Genomic DNA, 17,348 nt, shown 5'->3' on the forward strand with positions numbered 1-17,348 from the left:
TAAATGGAATTGATTATAATTGCAATATAATTCAAATATCAGATCGAATTATTCAAATGGGTTTTTCGTCAAATGGAGTCCCAGTGGCTTCTTCTCACCATTGTTAAAACTGATATGATATTATCATTAGGGGTTGGGGTAAAACGGAGACTTGACTTTTTTTTAAATATTATGAGGGGTTGAAATGTTGATGAAATTCAATAATTTTTTTTTTCAATACAAAGAATAATTCTTTCCCTTTGAGACGAGCCTAAATTGACCTCAATTGATAAATTTGTTTTTCAGTTATGAATAATTTTAAAAAAGTCTAAAGTGTCCATTTTACCCCACCCTCTCCTACTCTTTATACATTATTTTATATGAGAGCACAAGTGAATAAACTATTCTATTCTATTCTTAATTTAAAAGGAAGATGCGGTCCAGCATCATATTCATGAAATGGGCTAGGTCTCCCCAGAATGAGAACAAAGTGCCTTTTCAAGAGATTCTACCGTTGAGATTGAGAAATCGTGTCACTGGAAAGGGCACTCGAACTCGTGGTAAGAGTCGACAGTTGTTTTTCAAATGCAGTTAAAAATAGCATTCAATAGAAAAATTCTACCAAAAAATTTGATAAGCTTTGCAAATTCTTATGCAATAGAAATTAACAAAAAATGGATAGAATTTACGAAAAAATGCATTGGAATTTTTTATTCAATTTTTTCATTCGTGCAATTTTTCTCTTCATCATTAATATTTTATTCAGAGCAGGGATGTCTCCAAGAAGCCACTCTGCTTCTCTCCTGTCTCGTAAAACATAACTACGAAAACAAAACGTGCACGAAAGAGACCGAGAATTTCCAGAGCTGTTACGAAACATACCTGAAGAACAAANAGAAACTCTTGTAGAGCAATGTGAAATATAAAACTTGAAATAATGAGTGATTTTCGTTTCTTCTTCTCGAATGGGTGAATAAAAAGCCTGAATTCTCCTGTGATTGCAAATATATTAAATTTCCATTAAAATTTATTTACAAAATTCATTTACAAAATTCTGAGTCGTCCTCAGTCTTCTTCAGTTCGCTCTCACTTCTCGTGGGAATGCAAAATTTACAAATTCTTCTTTCTGAGTCAGAAAGTCATGTGGAATGTCCTGGGGCTGTACTGATTATTCAGGAATTTTTAGTTCATTTTTATTCATTCGAGCTTCTTGCAGCTTCTTCACAGCCAGTCTTGTTGTGTATCCTGTATAGAACTTGGAAAATTGCTATAAATTTTTCTATAGAAAAAAAATCTATAAACTTCTCCTTTCCCATACACCTCATTCTATTGAGATGTTTTCTATAGAAATTTCTCTACTCAAATTTTCCAAGTTTTCCAGGAAAAATAGAGTGGAAAAAAATATAACTGGAAAATTCCTATAAAACTTGGAAAATTGCTATAAATTTTTCTATAGAAAAAAAAAATCAATAGACTTCTACTTTTCCATACACCTCATTCTATTGAGATGTTTTCTATAGAAATTTCTCTACTCAAATTTTCCAAGTTTTCCAGGAAAAATAGAGTGGAAAAAAATATAACTGGAAAATTCCTATAAAACTTGGAAAATTGCTATAAATTTTTCTATAGAAAAAAAAAATCAATAGACTTCTACTTTTCCATACACCTCATTCTATTGAGATGTTTTCTATAGAAATTTCTCTACTCAAGTTTTCCCGAAAAAATCGAGTGGAAAAAAGCTATAACTGAAAAATTCCTATAGAACTTGGAAAATAGCTATAAATTTTTCTATACAAAAAATCAATAGACATCTTTTCCATAGACCCCATTCTACTGAGACATTTCCTACAGAATCGCCGAAAAACCAATATAATTTTCCCTTGAATTCGCATTTTCCAACAAAATTTTCCGTCGAAAAGATGAACTCGTGACTCTCATTGTCCCATGTTCCCGGTCTAAAAAATCCCGGCAAATACCCCCGTTGCAAAAATGACCGCAATTATTCCCCCTCACCAAACCCCGAAAAATCTCCCCTCTACACACTATCCACTCAATGGTTCAGCGCGCTGTGAATTAAAATGGCTCCTAGGTATCGGCCATGATGGCGTTGAAGCACAGGGATAGTCTAACGCAAACATGTACTCGCAGTGAAATAAACCAATTGTACCAAGTGCATGAGTGTTAAGGGTGTATCAATAATGCTAATCATTGTACAACGATGAGACCTTGATAAATACCATCGTGGTGGGCAGTTGTGGGGCCTTTTGTGGGACCCCGATACGAGCCCCACGTTGAATAAGAAAAAATAAAAAGAAACACAAGACGGAGGATCCAGTGAAGCCGAGAGAGAGAGAGCGAGAGAGAGAGAGACAGAGAGGGCGTTCGAGTGAGAGAGCTATACACGAGATACACGAATTTGCAGTGAGTGCGATAGTGACATTCACTACATACAAGTACGCCCAGAGTCTCTTGGCAGTCGTGCATACACAATACATATAATACATAGTACATAGGTTGTACATATATACAATGTCCCTGTATACACGTGAACATCGTGGACACATGGATTTGTGACCAGTGACTATGTACACCGTGTCCATGCATATACGTACACACATGTGTAATATATATTTATGTGTAAATAATTCAAAATTTTATGAAAAATATATACGATTGTTGTAGAGTGGCTACATGCTCGAGCAAGTGCAGACACATTCCCAGGGAACTCTGTATTTTTTTCTCTCGTTCGTAAATACGAGTGAGTGAGTGGTGTTTTTTTTTCCTCCCTCGTGCGGTGGGTGAACACATGGGGAGTTTATGAATTAATAGCAGTGATTTTTACACTTCTGCTCTGCTCTGTGGGGATGGTATTCACGAGGGCCTTGTGGACATCCTGACTCGTGAGACAGTGATTTTGAGGTTATGTGAGACTTTTTTTGTGGAGAATGTGGTTATTCAGTGAGATATTGATTCGAGAGGAGTTGAAGTGATTATTGGGAACATCTGTGATTCTATGGGGTCGGGGAGTGCTTTTTGAGGGGTTTTTTGGGGTTAATAAGTGAGGATGAGCAAACTGTCATTCAGGGCTAGGGCCCTGGACGCCTCCAAGCCCATGCCTATTTATATGGCTGAGGAGCTGCCTGATCTACCGGATTACTCGGCGATTAATCGGGCTGTTCCACAGATGCCCAGTGGCATGACCAAGGAGGAGGAATGCGTGAGTTTTCGGGGGTTTTTACGGGGGGAGATTGGGATCAGGCATGCGAGCATGTTTTTACAGTCGTCCGCCATTTTGGAATTGTGCATGATCTGGAGGGATTTGTAAACAAGAGGGTGATGGAGGTTTTGGGGGGGTGGGATTTTTTTTTCGGGGGAGGCCATCGTCAGGAGATGATTCGGAATTTTTTTTGGGTTCTGGTCTGAATTAGGCTGTCGTTTTGGCAGCGAGGGCTCTTTGGCGAGGTGTTGATGATGATGAGATTGAGGGAATACAGTTTTGGTCGCAGGGTTGGGGGGATTTAGGGAGAAAATTAGTTGGGGATTGAGGATTGTTTATATTGGGTAGATAGAGATGAATTTATTGAGGCGATTTTTATTTCTTACTGGTTGTAATAGGAAAGGTAGAACCAAATCTTGAGATAATTTAGTCTTTTTGAAATTGTACGTGATCTGGGGGCATTTGGGGGAGTTTTTGGGGTTGAGGGGGGGATTATTTATTGGAGAGAATTTTTTTCGGGGGAGTCTATCGTCGTGAGACGATTCTGCATTTTTTTTAGCTCTTGGTCTGATGCTGATGATGTTGATTTGAGGGAATCCAGTTTTGGTCGCAGGGTTGGGGGGATTTAGGGAGAAAATTAGTTGGGAATTGAGGATTGTTTATATTGGGTAGATAGAGATGAATTTATTGAGGTGATTTTTATTTCTTACTGGTTGTAATAGGAAAGGTAGAACCAAATCTTGAGATAATTTAGTCTTTTTGAAATTGTACGTGATCTGGGGGCATTTGGGGGAGTTTTTGGGGTTGAGGGGGGGATTATTTATTGGAGAGAATTTTTTTCGGGGGAGTCTATCGTCGTGAGACGATTCTGCATTTTTTTTAGCTCTTGGTCTGATGCTGATGATGTTGATTTGAGGGAATACAGTTTTGGTCGCAGGGTTGGGGGGATTTAGGGAGAAAATTAGTTGGGGATTGAGGATTGTTTATATTGGGTAGATAGAGATGAATTTCGTTAGACAATTATTATTCCTTATTAGTTATAATAAAAAAGATGGGACAAAATCTTGAGACAATTGAGTCTTTTCTGGAATCGTACGTGATATTAGGAGATTTGGGAATATTTAAGGGGGTTTTTTGTTGGTTTTTGGGGTTGAGGGAAGGCTGTTGACGTTGACAATTGTTACGGGAGAATTCTTTAGTGGAGAGAATTTTTTTCGGAATTTTTCTTTCGGGGGAGTTAATCGTCATGAGACGATTCTGAATTTTTTTTAGGTCTTGCCCTGAATTATGTTCTCATGGTTGGAAGGATATGGGATTTATAAAAAAAATTACCTCGAGTTTTAGGGATTGTTTGCATTATGAAGACAGAGACGAATGCCTTCATGTGTCTTCTGTTCATTCCAATCATTTGTTTTTTCTTTGTTACAGAGTCAATTCTTTGTTACAGAGAATTTTTTCCTCACTTGTGTCAATCGTCATGTGACGATTTTCCAACTGTGTAATCTTCATTGTGACTAATCCCCAGATTTTCTCCATTTTTTTAAATCAAAAATTTCCTTAATGACGATGTTAGTCTGAATTTCTGAATTGGGATGAATCGTATAAGCTATACAGTTGGGCCGTGAGAATGTTTACATCACTGGAGCATATCCCTGGAGCTTTAGAAATTGTTTACGTTGGAAATATGAATTAATACCTTCACCTTTCGTTTTCTCATTTCAACAATTTATTCATGATAAATGAGTTGTTTCTGTGAGGAACACAGAATTAACAGTTGAATTTAGTTATGATTTTATGAATCATACAGTCCTGCATGAAAATTGCTCCTCATTTTTCCCAATCACTGCATTGTTATGTTTTTTATCATATTTATCATGTTTTTATTCACTTTTTATTCTTTACTGCAAGAGAGAGAATTGAAGTGAGAATTTTTTAAAGAAGAAGTGAGAATTTTTTTAGTTTTATTAATCGCCATGTGACGATTTTCCAACTGTACAATCTTCATTCCGAAAAATACCTAGACGTTTTAATTTTTTCATGAAAAAATTCCGTAATGACGATGTTGTTTCGAATTTGTGGATTTGAATGAGTCATAGGGAGCGATACAGTGAATGTTTACATTACTGCAGCATATCCCTGGAGCTTTAGAAATTGTTTACGTTGTGAGACATGAATTAATACCTTCACGTTTCGTCCTCTCATTTCCCCCGTGCGTTTAATCTAAAAATCTTGTATAAATACACGTTCCAGGCAGACCACTAGAGCATGATGAATGAATCGTTTCTGAGATCAACGCGGAATTAACAGTTGAATTTAGGATTCATCTGGTTTTGTTATCAAATTAAAGCGTTAAAAACCGCTGAATCATACACTCCTGCATGACAATTGCTCCTCATTTTTCCCAACCACTGGATTATTATGTTTTCTAATCATGTTTTATCACATCTTTATCAGTTCTTTTTACTGAAAACATTAATCGAGAATTCCCCCGCGTTTATCGAGGAAATTTTTGACGATTTCAACGCGAAGATATTGATAATGACAATTGCCCTTCATAAAATGGGAAAACAGAGAGGCATGCTCGCTTGTAACGCTTTATAATCTCCTATAATACAATAACAATTGTTGGGAGGGAAGACTCACACGGAAAAATTTATATTTTGAAAAATATATAGAAAAATATTTTAAATGGGCCCAATTTATATAAAAAATATATATAAAATATGTGGTTTATTCATATTTTTGATATAAATAAAAAAGAAATTAATAAAGTTATAAAGTTATTTATAAATTTATAAAATTTTGTATTGGGTATTATTTATTTTAAATAAATATATAAAACATGTGGTTTATATATATTTTTTATATGTTCTTTATAAATTTGAAAAATATAGGGAATTATATGCGGCCATATTTTGCACTTTTTAAATATATTTTTTGATGGGGGGAGAATTCTTTATTGCGGAAATTTTTTTTTTTTCATTTACGTCAATAGCCACGTGACGAAAAAAAATAGAAATTAGAAATTAATCCCCTGTAATACAAATATAACGAATTAATCGAGTACCTGCTAACCACAGGAGCATCATCTCCAACGGGCAATATGCGCGGGATTAATAATCCCTACTCCAGAGGTCACCGACTTGACGGATGTGGAGGCATACGACAAGATTTACCCGGCTGATTATAAATTACCTCGGCAGTTGATTCACATGCAGCGTAAGTGAATTTCAGTGCTTGAAATCGCGAATGAAATCGATATAAGGAATTTTTAAAACGGGAAATTCAACATAAAAATGTTGCATTATCACCGTAATTGGTGGTTTTGGGGGAAAATTTCAGAAGATAATTTCGTCGATGGTAATTTCGACTGGTATTATTGGTTTTTAAGATGAATCGATAATTATTAAGCAGCGATTTGTCAATTTCATAAGAAAGTTGTTCCTGGGATGACTCAGAATTTGTCAAATAAAATATCCGAAGATATTTTTTAACGACATTTTTCAATTTTACAAAAGGATAAAAAATTTTTTAGCAATTTATTTTGTTAGAAATTTATCGTGTTAACATTTCAGTGTTTTTATCATTTTTATTTGTGATTTCGAAATAATAATAATTGTTCAAGCAGATTAATTAATTATGAAAGTATAAAAAATAATTTAATTGGATTCAAGAAGACAGAAAAAAATAAAATTGAAGAGACAATTAATCCTGGATTTGACGCCTGTCAGTGAGTAATAAACTATGACGTGTTATAGCATTTGCAATGGAACAAGATATCCCAGACTACGATATGGACTCGGAGGACGAGAAATGGGTGGGAGTTCAAAGTAGAAAAATGGATCTCACTCCATTGCAGTTCGAGGAGATGATGGACAGACTGGAGAAGAGCTCTGGCCAAAATGTTGTCACCCTCAATGAGGCAAAGGCGTTATTGAAGGAGGATGATGATCTGATAATTGCTGTGTTCGATTATTGGCTGAACAAACGTCTCAAAACGGTAAATTCACCCTTCACAACCCTCAGATAACGACTAGTCCCATTATTTTTCACTCTGACGATGGATTTTTTTCATTCACTTCAGCAACATCCTCTACTACTGACGGTGAAAACTGATCATCGCTTGGGGTCAGCTGCCAATAATCCTTATCTAGCATTCAGGAGGATAACTGAGAAAATGCAAACGAGGAAGAATCGTAAAAATGATGAGACAAGCTATGAAAAAATGCTCAAACTACGAAGGGATCTCAGTAGAGCAGTTACTCTTCTTGAATTGGTCAAGAGAAGGGAAAAAACGAAACGTGAACATTTACATTTGACTATTGAAGTCTATGAGAAGAGGTAAATCAACATTTATCAATTAAACCGGTTATTTCTTCATTTTTTCCACAAATCCGTGACAAAATGAGGGAACGAAATCCAGGGATTTAATTTTTCAATCGTTTTCTGATGAATGTTTTGTTATTTAAGGGGAAGAATTTATCGTATGGATCCTCTTTGTTGAAAAAAATGTGGTAGAAGAGATCTGAGCATGGAATTTAGTTCATTTATTTATTCTGAAAGGGATAAATATGTGTTAATTTCAAATATTTCAACTTTATTTTTACTTTTGCTATTAATTTTGTTAATTTCTTGAGACTCATATGTCTGCATGATCCACAGGTACCAAGCGGAGGACTTCAATGGCCAAATACTGTCTGACGTGTCGGCGTTGAAGACGACGAGGCCAGCATTCGCACCCCTATTTACTAATCAATTTGGTGTACACCAGAATTGGGCGAACAAACTCTCGAACAAGGTAATTTTAACGTCAGGGCAGGAAGACTTATGAATCGAGTGGTCTGAGGATTTTTTTAATGTTTCTAAAAGTGCAAACACATGAATTGACCATTACCCATTCGATAATTGTCATTACCGATTACTTTGTCATTCATATTTCTCGATTACGACAATGAACACTATTTTTTTCCATTAATATCTTCCTAATATTACGGAAAATTGCAGTTCCTGTCCGTCAGTCGAAATAATTACGTTATTATTCTCAATAGAGAAACAATTTTTCTGCAATTGTTAGCTTGCCATTTTTTTTTTTCTTCAAACAAAACTCGCTCAATTCTCGGATAATACATTAATTTTCAGGAGGATGGATTACCTCGTAAGGAGAAGAGACAGTATAAGAAGAGAAAACACAAAGTCGATGGGAGAGCTGGTGGTCTCGATGAAAGTGGTGTACGAATTGGCTCAGGTACTGGTAGCAGTAGGAGTACGAGGACCAGTGTGATTGGTAGTGGGCTGGACCCGCTCGCTAGCTCGGACGAGGACAGCCCTTTTCCCCACACACAAATGTCAATGTCGTCGGATCGCGATGAGGATGACAACACGGAGGATGGGCTTTTTGCCTTTCGACGAAATCGATATTCCACTTACCTTCCAGTAAGATATGTTTCACGTATTTATCGCAGTTTTTATCACTGATGGGGTAAAATGGGCACTATTATTTGTCACAAGAGAGAGAGAGAGAGAGAGAGAGAGAGAGAGAAATTTTTGGGAAAGAAAGAATTGCCTTTTCACTGGACAACATTGTTTTTTTTTCATTAGACAACTTGAATTTTTTTATTTAATTTTTATATTTAATTTTTATGCTGAATAATATCTGGATTAATAATGTCTCAATTGTATTGTCAAGCTACATAACGTTTCTCTTTTAATTTACAGCCTGTATCGAATGGCTTCGGCAATTGGCCCTGGTGTGAGAAAACAGAGGGTGGTGCAGCTAATAAAAAATACAGATTTGCACTCACCAGCATTAGTAAACCTAGTCCAAGGTGTATAGGCCTTGCGAGGCGGAGGCTAGGTCGTGGGGGAAGGTAATTTAATGAAAATTCATACAATTCATTATTACTTGAGAGGTGAATTGGTAAAACGTAATGAAATACGTCTGGAGAATGAGGAATTGTTGAGAAAAATATTCATTTGTTCATTTATTTCTGCAACTGATTCAACGGATGATTGAGAAAAATGAGGAGAGAGAAGAACACAATAGTTGAGTGCTAGGAGAACTATTGGGGGACAATTTTTGTTGAAAATTGAATATTTCACGGCTGAATTGGGGATTGCGTGATGGCGAATGAACTTGAAAAATTAATATTCTTTTTGAATTATTCCAGAGTTATCCTAGATCGCTATTCCAGCAGTATGGATGATATATGGTCATCGTTAGATTTTACAATTCACGAGTCACAGCACGACATACCTGTGGATCCTCTAGTGACGGCAGCCGGTACAACAACCACTATCAAGAAGGAGCCGTACGTATTAATGACTCATTCAATCAACAAATATCTCACTTCAATGGTATATCGCAAATGATGAAATGGAATAATTAAGGATATCCAAATGCTTCCGGACATTTTACATTTATTTTTTCAATTTAGATATATAAATATATAATTTGCAAATTCTTGGGCCTAATTATATCTTCAGTTCACATTGTTTAATGAACTTGTCAATGAATTTGATAACTATTGGATGTAGAATACACACAATGCTTGCCATGATAGTAGGAAATTATATCATATTTTTTTTCGCTTTTTTTTCTCCATTTTTAGAATTTCTTAAAAAACATTTTAAAAATCTGAAAAAAAATTAGAAAGTTTACTTTTGGGGGAAGATCGACGAAATAATTTGAACATTGCAATTAAATAATTTATAAACAATCAATTTTTCACCACATAAATCATTTGTTCGGAATCGCAACAAATTTATTCAAAGTTCAAGCAATTTCAGTTATTGATAAACAAATGTTAAAAAAAATAATAATTCTGTGCAAAATATCATTTGAATAACCCGGAATATTCACGATTTTTTTCACACAATTTAATTTACAAATTTGATGATTAATAATTAATGGTCAATAATGATGAAAGACACTTGGATATCCTTAAATACGGAAAATCCATAATTTTTGAATACACACAATGCTTGCCATGATATTAGGAAATTATATCATTTTTTTTTCGCTATTTTTTCTCCATTTTTAGAATTTCTTAAAAAACATTTTAAAAATCTGAAAAAAAATTAGAAAGTTTACTTTTGGAGGAAGATCGACGAAATAATTTAAACATTGCAGTTAAATAATTTATAAACAATCAATTTTTCACCACATAAATCATTTGTTCGGAATCGCAACAAATTTATTCAAAGTTCAAGCAATTTCAATTATTTATAAACTAATGTTGAAAAAAATAATAATAATTAGATTGTGGTAATCTCGTAACCCAAAACTCCATCGAAGCCAAGATGACTTGCTAAACCCAATAAATGTACTTTCCAGATTGCACTTTCGACCAAAAACCCCAGAATGTGATTACCAGCCCCCAGACGCACCCCAGAACTCATCAGTGGTGACAAACAGCAGTACCGAAGAGTCGGACAATGATTTGGAGCCAGATCCACGCACAACCCATCAAGTCTATCAATTTCCCCAAGAGGCCACCTCCATATGCGTAGACTTTGAGCCAGAGAGACCGGGTGACGAGTCCCCCTTCACAACTGAATTCAATGTATCCGATTATTTTGCTGTCGACACACTATCGGAATTTGATCTTGGCCTGTCATCATCGATAAACGACGACCAGTATCAATTTGGCAGTTCCCGCTTCCACGTGACCCAATTGACAGACAATGTTATATCATGCCGTGGTAATCAGTGCAGTGTTAGTAGTGCAACTGTAAATACAAATGTCCCAATAGTGACTACAACGTGTACACCGTCATTATCGTTATTATCATCATCAGTATCATCAGCAATATCGTCATCCATCACTACCTCAATTGCCAATCCTTCCACATCGACAGTTATATCATCAGTCATGAATAGTACACATCAGCATCAATTTATCGACAATGGTAATTATCAGCAATATAAGAATCAGCAGAGACAATCATTATCACGAAGTGGTAATTCATCGATTTTGAGTAAATCAGTGGTTACTGGTGGGGCTAGACATAGTGGTAATGTTGATTTAACTGGAATAACGAACTTTGGAAATGGGCATCAGAATGGTCCGTCCAGTCATTTGCATGGAACTAGTGTTACACTGCAGAATAGTGGTGGTTATAGTGGGCATAGTCAGGGGGCGTTGTTGTTACCACAGAAACATCCAACTACTGGGCTGTTGCCTGGATTCATTGCTCCCAGCAAATTGGCCAGTCTTGCTAGGCAGCAGCAGCATCAGGTGCAGCAGCCTGGGACTATTCAAGGACAACAGTTGACGACGTCTAAGGACATTACGCTTAATAGTAATAATAGGTAAATATATGTATTTATAAACAGTCGCATGATGACAATAGTAGACTTCAGTCATAAATTTCATTTGGAAATTTGGAAATTTGGATATTAACATCATTTGGCCAGAGTGAAAAAAAACGAGAATTATTTTCACTATATTGCATTCAGATTCTTCTATTCTTGACGTTAAAAATGGGAGACGACTAAAACATAATACGAGCATAATTAAACGCAATATTAAAAAAGAATAACTTTTTTTTTCATCATTTCCCGTTAATTAAATCAGTAAAAATCATCGAATAGTTTTCCTGAAAAACAGAAGAAATTCTCATTATTAATATTTTCCAGTGAAGGAATGGATATGGAAGTAGATGGTGTTGAAGGATCATCATGTGATACAAATTCACAGCAGCAGCAACTAGTGCGAACTAATAAGACAAATTCACTGGCAATGGAAGTGACATGATGCCTGTTGTTAAAACCCCCGTCGAATAATTCAGTTACAACTGGGGGCTTCGCTTATCAATTTCACAAAAAATTCAAGCAAGAGTCAGGAAGAATAACTTTTCAATGGCTCTTCAACAATCTCTCATTCGTCATTTTTTTAATCTGTGAATAAAGAAACAATGTTGAATGATCATTGAGTTGGCAAAGTGCGGGCTACGCTTATTTTTTATTGATTATGTGAAATATCCGTTGAATGAAGAAAAATTTCACCCCTCGGGGCTTCGATAATTGGATGAAATTGCATTATTCTAGAGGAAGGAGGAAAATAAACAGTTTATTTCAGATTAAAATTTATGGTGAATAATATTGTCCTGTTCCCGACGATGTGTGATAGTCAAATGTAGCTAAAAACTTTGTGAGTCATTAATTCACTGAACTTCCTTGGAGATTCATCAAATTAACGTTAATATTGAGTGACATGCATTGCTCAATCTATTGGGAAAATATGATGTACGAGGATGAGGAAAAATTTTCATTATTAAAGATAAATAAAAGTTATGAATATACCTTCATGTACATCGATACCAGATAATTTACAAATTCGAGATTTAATTATGAAAATGAAAATAACAAATCGTAAGTGAATTGAATTTTGTTTTTCCAGCTCAAAAGTACTCGCTCTTGGAAGTATTAACTCATTTAGTCAACAAATTTCTCAGTTTTATGGTATATCACGAATGATAAAATAGAAATGAAAAAAATGAGATACTAAAAATCGTTAAATTCGAGGCGAACCGGATACTTCATTGTAAACAAAATGAGTAGAGAATTTCCATGATGACCATATAACACTGAGTGACTCTGCGGTGAGGAATGTGTAAAAATGAATGATAGGAGTGCCGGTGATGATAGGGATGGATGAATAGATATATTCATTTGAACGATTTCAACTAAACATATAAATGAGAGAAAAACTACAAATATAAATGATAATAAGAGAAATTTTGTAAATACAAAAATAATTACGCTTACTGTATCTTTTAATTTAAGGCGATTAATTAAATCAATGTAATTAAATGTTGTTGTGGTAGGTGCGCAGTGATGTGTAAAAAATATGACTAATTGAAGGATAGAAAGAGAATAACACGGAAGAAATTAATTGAAACAAAATCACAGGGAGAATAATAAATAAATTTGATCCTGACATTGAGAGAGAATGTTTTTTCTGGTGTATTGATTGTCCTCATGTTGTCGTTCATGACTTGCGAAATTATTTGTTATTTACTGTTTTGGGGAGGTGATGGAAGGAGGGAAAGGAGAATGAGGTGGATTTTAGTGGTTTGATTTTGGGAAAAAACTTTGAGATTTTTTTTTTTAAATCGGAAGTTTTACTGTGGTGCTTGATGGGCGTATCGCAACAATTAAATAATAATATGGGGAAATAGTGACATTAGTATGAAAACATGGTCCATAATCGTTAAACTAATATTTATAAAACTGGAAGACTAGAAAGATAAATTTTCGAACTAGGTGCTGGTGAATTCAGCAGCCTCGCAAGTTTTGTTTTACAATTTTCCTTTTACCATTCTTGATTATTATATGACACATTAATTACGTAATTGACGTAATTGCAACCTAATGAGGACTGCCTGAGAATGGCTCGAATGGAGAAATGGGGTGAATGAATATTCGGGAAAATAATTTTTTCTCCCGTGTGAACAGACCCTTAACCCAATGTCGCTGGAGTCACTCCATGAAAACCCACTTAGAGCTCACCATTCTCGTTGCTTCGCCCCGATTGGCGGATTCCCCTCCGCCCTCGCGCCGTTTGGCCGCTGCTCCATGACTTGGACCAATCGGAAATTGCCAAATACCCAGAATAACCATAAAAAACTTCCTGTCCCTCTCGAGCCTCCGCGGAGTTGCCAGATTGGGCGATTTGCCGCCAAAATGGACGATTTTTGAAGTTCTTTTGGCGTCTAAATATGGACTTTGGCGGTTTGACGATAATTTGGGGTGTTCGTAAGATTTAGAGTTCGAGGGAAAAAATATATATTGTATATTATATATTATATATAATATTATATTATATATATTATAATATAATATTATATATAATATATAATATTATAATAAGGCAATTGTTTTGATAATATATGATATATAATATACAATATATATCTTTTCCATCGAGCTCTAAATCTTATTATATATAATATTATATTATAATATATAATATATAATTAATAATATATAATATATTATATCGTATATTGTATATTATATATCGTATATCATATATTACATATTATATATTTTCCTCGAAATATTTTTTTGAGGAAAAAAAAATATAAAAAAAATATAATTTTAAAAAATATAATGATGTGCGATTTTTTGGCGACACTAGCAACGACTTTGGGCGATAGGAGGGGGATCACTGGCGGACAAGACCTCTGAAATGAACATCTGGCAACCCTGCCCGCACGGCCAGTCCACTAAATATTCCATCAGTGATGTTGTTGATGTCCATCGCTCGTGAACACTCCAGTACACCCTCATTACTGATAATAACACTCGTGAAACCGATAATGCACGAGTGACGGTGTCTGGTGATCGAACGATGCGGATGGTCAGCTAGTCACCGATAAACAAATAGACATCTGTGTGCATCTCCGCGCGAACTGCTCCAATTGTTTTCCATGTACAAAGTGATCAGCTCAAGCTGACGTTAATTGACGTAATACAAGGGGCAGTGATCAGTCTCAACGATAAAAATTATTTGGAAATTCAAGGGGACTGGGGAATAGTGACTTGCGCCATTCGTAATGACTTGATTGTTCTTTATTCATCGAGTTGGCAATTGTTTTTGTGGACTCGGGGTATTGATTGGCCTGTTGTCTCGTTAATTTAATTAAAATTCTTGGGAATTGGGGGAGCAGAGTTGTTCGGAATTACGGACGTTAGAGAATTGTAGATCGTTGAGAGGTGTCGAGTGAGCTGATGTAATGGGGGATCTCAGCGACAGTGGTGAAACGATAAGTCTAGTTGTTAAGGCACCGGATCAACAGATTCGTGATCAAGTTGTCAAGTGTCAGCTGCATTGGACTGTTGCAAGGTTAAAGGAACATCTTGAAACGGTTTATCCCACGAAACCAGTGAGTTGTCGTTTTAGTTGGGGATTTTAGTGTTATGGGTTTGGGGGTAATTGATTGGAAGTGTTTTTTGGTGGGCAGAACTGAGATTTTTTAAATTGATTTTATTGGGGGGATAATTTTGTAAATAACTGCGAAACGTAGGGGAGGTTGGGGTAAATGAACACTTTTGACTTTTTTTAAAATGTTAATGAGGGCTGAAATGTTGATGAAATTTCATTTTTTTTTCAATACGAACAACAATTCTTTCCCTTTGTGACGAGCTGTAACTGAGCTCAATTGATCAATTTGTTTCTGAGTTATGAATAATCTTGAAGATGTCTATAGTGTCCATTTTACCCCACCCTCCCCTATCCTTTTTTATCAATTCGTTATTTTATTTTTATTTACTATTTAGGAATGTAAGAAGTAATTTTAGATATTTAGTTTTGTTTCAATTCTATTTTAATTCTTTTTTTTCGTTAGGTTCTAGTGTTGCAAGTTAATTCAGCTGTGAAGGACTGATTGATTTATTTTTAATTGATTTTATTGTTGGCAGAAGTTCATAAATATCTGCAAAAAGTAATGTGTGATTTTAAACAAATGAAAGAATTAATTTTCGTTGAAAATAGATCAGTCTTTTGGAAATAAAATTTTTATTCTCTTTCGTATACTCTCGAGTTTTTACGATTTTCCCCTCCACTTTTTATCAATTCATTATTTTCTCTCTGATAATCTCCATTCCCCAGAAATTAGAGTTAATTATCAACTATTTAAAAATATAGAAAATGATTTTATTAATTTATTATCTTATTCTCAATTCTTCCAAGAACAGTTTTTTCTTTTTTCTTTATTGATTTTTTCTTTAAATCAATTTTCTGTCGAAGATAATTTAGTTTTTTGGGCTTGCTTGTGAAGATTCGTTTATTCGTTATTGTAGAAACGATGTGAGCAGAAGGTGATATTCTCTGGTCAGCTGCTGGGGGATTCCATGGTCCTGCAGGATGTCCTTCCACAGCATTACAATCAGAATATCCCACCTGACAACACGTACATCATTCATTTGGTGTGCACGTTGAAAGCAACCACCTGCCAGCCACTGCCGAGCTGTCAGGTAGCACCCAGTACAGTCCGTACACCTGATATTTTGACGACGTCGTCGTCAACGGTACAGCAGTACTATAGTCAACTCAATAGTCAACAAATGGCGTGGATGCAGCAAGCATATGCCCATTATTTAACACAGTACATGCATCTGTGAGTTCAACATTTCATCCTGATTAGTGTTAACACTTCGACGTGATCCAGGGGAAATCCGTGGCTCGAGGGAATAATTTGAAAAAATTATTTGGAAATTTTCACATTAGTTTGCACATTTATTTCAAGCAAGTGAACAATTTTTCACTTTTCTATAATATTTTTTAGAATAGGGAAAATTAAGAATGAGGAGGAAAATAAGTGGATAATGCCATTTTTTAATAAATGAGTATAGTGGTTGTAGCTAATAAATTAGCAATTTCCTTGCGAATGGACTCTTTTTTTTTATTCTTTCTATTTTTTCATGTCACAGAATTATCATCAATTGACATGTCATAAAATTTTTTGAGCATTTTTTTAATTATTATGATTTAGTCCTGACCAATGTTAATGTTTCGGCGTGATCCAGTCGAAAATACGTGGCTGGAGGGAATAATTTGAAAAACTTATTTGGAAAAATTGCACTTGAAAATTTAAACTTTGGAAATATTAGTCCTTAAATTTTCACATTAGTTTGCACATTTATTCGAAGCAAGTGAACAATTTTTCACTTTTCTATAATATTTTTTAGAACAGGGAAAATTAAGAATGAGGAGGAAAATAAGTGGATAATGCCATTTTTTACAAAATGAATATAGTGATTGTTGCTAATAAATTAGCAATTTCCTTGCGAATGGACTCTTTTTTTTTATTCTTTCTATTTTTTCATGTCACAGAATTATCATCAATTGACATCTCATAAAATTTTTTGAGCATTTTTTTAATTATTATGATTTAGTCCTGACCAATGTTAATGTTTCGGCGTGATCCAGTCGAAAATACGTGGCTGGAGGGAATAATTTGAAAAACTTATTTGGAAAAATTGCACTTGAAAATTTAAACTTTGGAAATATTAGTCCTTAAATTTTCACATTAGTTTGCACATTTATTCGAAGCAAGTGAACAATTTTTCACTTTTCTATAATATTTTTTAGAATAGGGAAAATTAAGAATGAGGAGGAAAATAAGTGGATAATGCCATTTTTTA

At 34.9% G+C, this 17,348-nt stretch overlaps 2 protein-coding genes across 3 annotated transcripts in view; both read left to right on the forward strand.

Annotated features, from left to right (window-relative positions):
* The first annotated feature begins 2,074 nt into the window (after positions 1-2,074).
* LOC107038300 (enhancer of polycomb homolog 1) lies at positions 2,075-13,143 on the forward strand. 2 transcript variants are annotated; one of them, XM_015257327.1, is made up of 11 exons: positions 2,075-2,432; positions 2,662-3,196; positions 6,277-6,415; positions 6,955-7,196; positions 7,281-7,537; positions 7,859-7,994; positions 8,336-8,629; positions 8,912-9,063; positions 9,364-9,504; positions 10,530-11,507; positions 11,835-13,143. In XM_015257327.1, the coding sequence occupies exons 2-11, from the start codon at positions 3,044-3,046 to the stop codon at positions 11,950-11,952; spliced, it is 2,610 nt and encodes an 869-aa protein (XP_015112813.1). In that variant the 5' UTR covers positions 2,075-2,432; positions 2,662-3,043; the 3' UTR covers positions 11,953-13,143. The 2 variants fall into 2 exon arrangements, with proteins under 2 accessions (XP_015112813.1, XP_015112814.1); XM_015257328.1 differs by having other exon boundaries at positions 2,075-2,400.
* Positions 13,144-14,429: 1,286 nt separating this feature from the next.
* LOC107038302 (homocysteine-responsive endoplasmic reticulum-resident ubiquitin-like domain member 2 protein) overlaps positions 14,430-17,348 on the forward strand; it is a 6,457-nt gene continuing 3,538 nt past the window's right edge. The window contains exons 1-2 of the mRNA XM_015257330.1: positions 14,430-15,088; positions 16,005-16,321. Coding sequence (XP_015112816.1) covers positions 14,939-15,088; positions 16,005-16,321 — 467 coding nt within the window. The 5' untranslated portion in view covers positions 14,430-14,938. The remainder of the gene's footprint in view (positions 15,089-16,004; positions 16,322-17,348) is intronic.

Source organism: Diachasma alloeum, unplaced genomic scaffold (assembly GCF_001412515.2).
Source record: "Diachasma alloeum isolate Michigan unplaced genomic scaffold, Dall2.0 Dall_scaffold_00279, whole genome shotgun sequence".
NCBI classification, from domain to species: Eukaryota; Metazoa; Arthropoda; class Insecta; order Hymenoptera; family Braconidae; genus Diachasma; species Diachasma alloeum.